The sequence below is a fragment of the Rana temporaria genome, chromosome 9, assembly GCF_905171775.1.
Source record: "Rana temporaria chromosome 9, aRanTem1.1, whole genome shotgun sequence".
NCBI classification, from domain to species: Eukaryota; Metazoa; Chordata; class Amphibia; order Anura; family Ranidae; genus Rana; species Rana temporaria.
In genome coordinates this window covers 44639486-44646680 of record NC_053497.1, presented here as the reverse complement: position 1 = coordinate 44646680, position 7195 = coordinate 44639486, and the positions used below count along the sequence as shown (strand labels likewise).

At 48.4% G+C, this 7195-nt stretch overlaps 1 protein-coding gene across 1 annotated transcript in view; it reads right to left on the bottom strand.

The window, feature by feature from the left end:
* LOC120913422 (inositol-tetrakisphosphate 1-kinase-like) overlaps nt 1–7195 on the bottom strand; it is a 49116-nt gene that overhangs the window by 1111 nt on the left and 40810 nt on the right. The window contains exons 8-9 of the mRNA XM_040323339.1: nt 5380–5447; nt 2345–2504 (exon numbers count right to left, since the gene is read on the bottom strand). Of these exons, the coding sequence (XP_040179273.1) occupies nt 2345–2504; nt 5380–5447 (228 nt within the window). The remainder of the gene's footprint in view (nt 1–2344; nt 2505–5379; nt 5448–7195) is intronic.

Below are 7195 nucleotides of genomic sequence, written 5' to 3'. Positions count from 1 at the left end.
GGTAAGTGGAAATCTCCACCTTTTGTTGTAAGATTATAGCTTGGCACCTCCACTTTTCCTTCCAGAGGCTCCCTATTTGACTCTGAAAGTCATGGGCAGTCAGGCGTGGGCAGGCCAAAGCTCAGTCTTTCAGGAAATGTCAGGATTTGCAATTCATCTGCTTGTATCTCTGAAACTACTGATTACTTTGACAAGCAGGTTTTAGGTAAGATCTGCTTCTGCACTTTTTTTTATATGCTTGGCCCAATTGTAAAAGCAACTCGTTAAAGCATTTTCAGAAAACATGCTAAACCAATCATCGTGTTCCTAATGCTGCCCAGGAAAGACTGCAACTGTGCCAAAGTCACTTAGTCCAAGCTCGGTGTAACCCCTGGAAAGAAACTCTAGGCCAGGGGTGCCCAACCAGTGGCCCGCGGAGCCCTCTGATGTGGCCCGCGACTTCCTGTTTTGGGAAACGGGCCGGCAAGCCCAAATCGCGGGTTGCCGACCCTCTATCCCAGAGCATCAGTGTTTTGAATGAAACTGCCAATAGATGAAGCAAGTGGCTGTGGGGGGGAGCAAAGCCGCATAAGCTGTTGCTTCCTGTATAGCGCTCCTGTCAGTATAGTACTAAAATCACAATGTATATGGATGTACAGGTTACCTGCACGTTGCCATAGACTTCTGCTATTAGCTGTGGGTTTGGTGCACTTTCAAAAAGTACACCACACCTGCAGGATATACTGGAAGTCTATGGCAAAGTGCAGCTAACCTGCAGGAAAGCCACAGGTGCATGATCAGTGCCGATCCTGACCTCCCTGGGGCCCTAAGCAAAATGACATGTCACATTAAAGTTGAGAAGGGGGGTTGTGTTCTGCTGTCGGAAATGAAATGACATCTTACATTAAAGTGAGAAGCGGGGGGGTGACTTCTCTCCTCTTCTCCCATGCAGCCAGCGAGTTGAGAAGCGGGGTGAGGGGCCAAAAATTACTTCTCACCAGGTGGGGTGTAATTCTCTAGTAATTTGGGGGGCCCTCCGCAGCTTTGCGGGGCCCTAAGCAGCTTGCAAAGTGAGCCTATAGGGCGGATCAGCCCTGACTGTGACGTACCCACGGTGTGGGTTAACCACGACATATCAGTGTGAAAGGGGCCTTAGGCCCCTTTCACACGATCAGTCCAACCCAATAGGACCTTCCATTCACCTCTATGGAGCAAATGTATCTGTCCCCTTCCGTCTACGCAGATCAGATGATCCATAGAGTAGAGTGGGCTGTGTCTGAGTTTGCTCTGCATATGCAATGGGCCGGTCATCATCTCGCTCCACTCATTGTGGCCCGCAGCTGGTTGCCAATTCGCTTAAGTGGCCCTCTCTCTTCAAAAGGTTGGGCACCCCTGCTCTAGGCAACCCCCTTAACTGGGGTGAGTGGGTTCTCTTCAAAAAAATTCCATGTGCAATTTCTTCTCTCTCTATTTCCTGCAGTCATTCCCTCAAAGCAGGCTTGAATTGGACTGGTGGTTGTAGATCAGAATGCAATGGTTGTGTTTGGGAATAGCTTGTCTGCATTACAAACAGGTGTTCTCAGATTACTGACAAAGGGGAATGGTATGGACAGGTGCACCAAAGCAATACATGACTGAAAAAACTGAAGCCAATGTAGGCTGTGTGTCTGGTATAAATTCCTAAGCTAATTTTTTCATTTGGCTGGAGTGAACTTTGTGTAACTTTGTTGTCCAGAACAACCATTTGGGTTTCAACTTTTGTTTTCTAACTTGTATTGGAAAAATGTTAAAGCGGATGTGCGCTCAAAAAAAAATATTAAAAAAGCCAGCAGCTACAAATACTGCAGCTGCTGACTTTTAATATTAGGACACTTACCTGTCCTGGAGTCCTGCGCCGTCCGCAGCAGAGGACGAGCGATCGCTCGTCACCCTGCTGCTCCCCCCTCCATCCACGGTGAGGGAACCAGGAAGTGAAGCGCTCCGGCTTCACTGCCCGGTTCCCTACGGCGCACGCGCGAGTCGCGTTGCGCCCGCCGATTGGCTCCCGCTGTGTGCTGGGAGCCGAGTGTTCCCAGCACACAACGGGGGACACAACGGGGGACGGACAGCATGTCAGGAAAAAACCTGTCTTTTGCCCGTGACGTGTGGCCGGAAGTGGGTGCAAATACCTGTCTGTAGACAGGTATCTGCACCCCCCTCCCCCCTGAAAGGTGTCAAATGTGACACCGGAGGGGGGAGGGTGCCGATCAGCGTGACTTCACTTTAGGGTGGAGATCCGCTTTAAGCATTCTGGAGGTTTTTCTTGATCCAGTGTAATTAAACCAGTGCTTCTGTGTACAGTAATGTTAACTAGCAAAAGACATACCTGGAAAAGCATTGACATCAATCACTGCACAGCGGCCAGACTGTGTGTCCACAATTAAATCTATACCAAAGAGTGACATTCCCAAAGCTTCCTGTAGACCCTGGACCGCCTGTCTGACCACGTCATCTGATGGAGGCAACGCGTCTGGGTACAGGGGTGCCTGGATGGAAGAAAGTGCATCTATTAAACATACATCCTCACATTCTGAATCCTTATGTGTTGGCACAAGCTATTCATTCTGTATTTCCATGCTCAGAAAATGTAAATATGTGTATTAAGATCATTATTAAAATGGGGTGCAGATTCAGGGTTTTCATAGCTTATATTTGGCCCCCAATTCTTCCTCTTTAAGCAATTATATAAATTAGAAATGAATAAATGAACAGGAGAAAAGACAGAACTAAAATAGCTTGCAGATAGCACCCTCTGTAGTACCCTGTTAATGTAGGCAGTACAGTATACAGTGGAACCTCGGATTACGAGCATAATTCGTTCCAGGAAAATGCTCGTAATCCAAAGTATTCACTTATCAAAGCGAGTTTCCCCATTGAACTCAATGGAAGGAAACAAAAATAATTTGTCTCGCATTGACTTCAATGACATGCAATACCGCCAGAGGTGGGGGGGGGGGCACCGGAGAGCCTCGGAAATGTCCGGAAAGGCCAGAGGACACCTCGACTGACCGCAGGAAACCTCGGAAAGACTCAATTCCCGAGGTTTGCAGAGGTCAGCAGAGCTGTCCTTGGGCCTTTCCGTGCATTTCTGAACAGCGCCGATCGGCTCTGGCGCCCCCACCTCAGGCCAAACGCAGTACTGTACACTGCTTTGGCCTGAATCCTCGAAAACAACACTCGCAAACTGAGTTAGGATTTTTTTTAAATACAGTGCTCGTATTGCGAAACACTTGTTTGTTTGCAGTACTTGCAATCCGAGGTTGCACTGTATAAGATATGCCCCCAATGTATTAAAATAAAGTTCAATATAGTAGTCCGATGTAATTTTAAGATATTCTATCTGTGTACGCCAAACAGGGAAAACCAGATTTTATTTTTCTCAGCCACAGTCCTAAGCAATCTGATTAATTTCTAAGTTACTTCATAGCTAGCTAAATAAAAAGATACAGCAAACACACCCACTACACTATACTGTACTTTCTAGGGAAGCATCGATACCTGTCTTTTTCAAGAGCGAGTACCGAATCTTGTGCGCAAGTACTCGCCAATACCAATTACCACAGGCGTAGCTTGAAGCTTGTGGGCCCCAATGCAAAAGTTGACCTGGCCCCTGGGCTGTTCTCACCCTGTGCTCCGCTCCATTCAGGAAATGGCTCACAGCTTGTCCTCAGTTAATGAGAACAAAGAGTTGTGGACCATGGAAGGCATAATGGAAGCCCGGTAAAGAAACATGGCTGTGGGGCCCTTGGGGAGATCGGAGCTGGACTTTGTGGAGGATATCATCATATGACAGGGAGACTGCAGGGGCCCCCTGGAGCTAGGGGTGGGGTTGCGATTGTGACCCCTGCAACCCCTTATGCTAATCCCATGCCAATTGCCAATACTGTGCGGTTTGAGCCTATACAAAATGAATAGGCTCAAATGGCACTGCAAAGAATTTCAAAATGTGGTGCGATTCCTGTCTGAATCACATGTGATTTCCCACACCACTCCTGTGTGAACCCAGGCTGAAGTCACTATGACAAGCCTGGGTTCACATAGCAGCGGTGCGGGAAACAAAATGAGGGCGAGAGCTTCACCCTCTATACGGTGGCTATGCAGAAGCTCTGGAGGCTCCTAGAAAAGAGGGATGGTTATGTGCTAAAAACACTGATTCAGATCACATACTGAGGGACCAATTCATTCCTGGTCTGAAAGCAGGCCCAGTTCCGAGAGCCCTGCAGGAGAAAGGCAAGGCGCAACCTACCATTTCTTTCCACAATGTGGTGGTGGATGCGGTTGCGTGGGAACAAGAAGAGCAACAGCAACAGTAACAGTAATTAAGAAATTTGAACCTGCATATCTCCCAGAGAAGGCCCTGGCACCTTTGCCCCTGTCAGTCTTTCAAACTGTGCTGACTAAACTAGCTCAAAATGCGTGCAACAGGAGATAGCCTCCTCAAAGGGGGACTCACCCCAACACCATAGGAGCTAGAACCCGTTGTGCAGGGACCCCGAAGAGGACCGAAAATGCTGGCAGTGTGGTTGTTATGGACACATATCCAAGAACTGTTGACTGATTGACTCAGAAACCCATCTAGACCGCCATTAAACTGCTAACTCCTGGGGCAGAGGGAAAAACCCCAGAGACAGGCAACACAAAGTTTAAACAAGGCCGAAGGAATGGGGGCTCCATGCCCAGTGGTCTCCGCCCTAGTCAAAGGACAGGATGTCCCATGTTTGATTGGTCATGGAATATGACTTCTATGCAGGACCGTTTGAAGGAATTTGGGGGCCCCAAGCAAAATGGGGGCCCCCAAGCACCCACCCCGCACACAAAACCTACGTTGGCGCTACACTAATTTTTTACACCCATGTTCTTACCCCCCCCCCTCCCTAGTCCCTATGTTTTTCTATTCTCACCTCCCCTTCTTCCCTGTAGGCTGTAGTGTGGCTGAGCTCCTCTTCCTCCTCTTAGTCCGGTGTTCTATCATTATGGGTCCCCAGTCCCCTATAAGATAGTACCAGGGCTGGGCCGGGTACCGCACGGTACAGGACATTCAGTTTCCTGTGTTCCCGGCCGGACTGAAAGGAAGTGAGCACTCAGTGTGCACTTCCTGTCAGTCTGGCCGGGAACCGGAGACTGAATCTCGTGTACGACGCGTGGTACCCGGCCGGACTGACAGGACTCCAGGAGGAAGGAAAAGAAGCTTGGCCACGCTACAGCCTGGGAAGGGGAAGTTGGGGGCCCCAAGCAAGCTCGGGGCCCCAAGCAATTGTTTGTTTTGCCTGTCCTGTAGCGACGGGCCTGCTTCTATGTACAAAGGTGCAGTTTCCTCCAACTGCATTGTATAGAGATAAAAATGTAAAAATAATAGTTCACCTGAGAGAGGTGAGAGCAAGATTCTGCTTTGGAGACTTCATGGCTGTTGAAGAAGATGGTCTTCTGATCTGAAATGAAAAAACATGACAGAGAAGGAGTGAAATAAATGAACACATCATAACCTCAAAGACCTACCACTTCACTTTCTGCTTATATCATGTTGTTTTCCCAACAATACTAAAGAACCAGAACTAAAGCTGACCATAAACTTGATCATTTTTGTTTCAACCTGCATGCTGAAGAACCAAGAAATCTAACAGGCTTCTTTATTCATACTAAACAACGTGGATGAACAAATCTCCCCAGTTGAAGCCCATGGCTGTCAGAATACCTGAACAGTGGCTTCATCTGGTTGGCTGCCGTCACTGTTCAGCCAACAATTTTCCACCTGGCTCCTTCTCTCTTCAGATCAAAATCTGTTGAGCTGGATGGTGTCGGCAGGGTCACCCAGGGATTGAATTTAGTCCAGTTTAGCAGGAAACAAGGAATATCCAATCTGTATATGACCAGCTTAACACTTTGCATTTTATAAGTAAATTAAGCCATAGGGAGATTATAAGTACCATATTTGCCGGCGTATAAGACGACCCCCTATTTTTCCAGGAAAAATGTTGATTTTGGGATATACTCGCTGTATAAGACTACCCCCTTCCTACTAGTCTTTCTGGAAGCTGAGGGGTAGCCAGAACAACCGCTGACAGAAACAGGCTTTTTTCAAATCTCACTGTGCCATTACATTATATTACATGCCTCACTGTGCCATTACATTACATGCACCCACTGTGCCATCACTCGCCCCCACTGTGCCATCACTTGCCTCCACTGTGCCATCACTTGCCCCCCACTGTGCCATCACTTGCCCCCACTGTGCCATCACTTGCCCCCACTGTGCCATCACTTGCCCCCCACTGTGCCATCACTTGCCCCCACTGTGCCATTACTTGCCCCCCCACTGTGCCATCACTTGCCCCCCACTGTGCCATCACTTGACCCCACTGTGCCATCACTTGGCCCCTCTGTGCCATCACTTGGCCCCTCTGTGCCATCACTTTCCCCCTCTGTGCCATCACTTGCCCCCCACTGTGCCATCACTCACTTTTTGCAGAGTCTGGCTTCCAGGCCAATGACAGTCTCCGTCACGCTGCGGGCGTCCATGATTTAAAAGCAGCGCCTTCTCCTCAGATTGTTCCGTGATAGGCGGAACACACATTTTCCCAGCATGGCCTCTGTTCAGTGTTCCGCCTATCACAGACGTCCTCTCTCGCCGAGGATGAGAAGGCATCCGTGATAGGAGGAACACAGAACAGAGGCGCTGCTGGGAAAATTTGTGTTCTGCCTATCACGGAACAATCTGAGAAAGAGGCGCGGCTTTTAAATCATGGACGCTGGCAGCAGCCGTAGACTGTCCCCGGCGTATAAGACGACCCCCGACTTTGGATGCTTTTTTTTGCATCCAGAAAGTCGTCTTTTACGCCGGAAAATACGGTATGTGTTGTTGTCTGAGGCTTTGGCAACATCCAATTTTATCTACAAAAGTTCTGTAGCTATACAAGTCAGTCAAAAACAAAAATTCATTTTTTTTGCTGACAAAAAGATGACATCATGATCGGTGGAATAGGCAAGGAAACCTTGCTGCTATCTCAATAAAGCTGGTCATATACACAAATCTAACAGATTCCTCCATCCATGTTAAAAAGTAGTTGGATAATCTCCATCTGAAGCTATTGCTGACAGCTGTCATCAGGGCAGCTGATAAGGCTGTACAACCAGCCCCCCTGTACTGGGCCCATGCCCCATCAGTTCAAAAGGGAGCCTC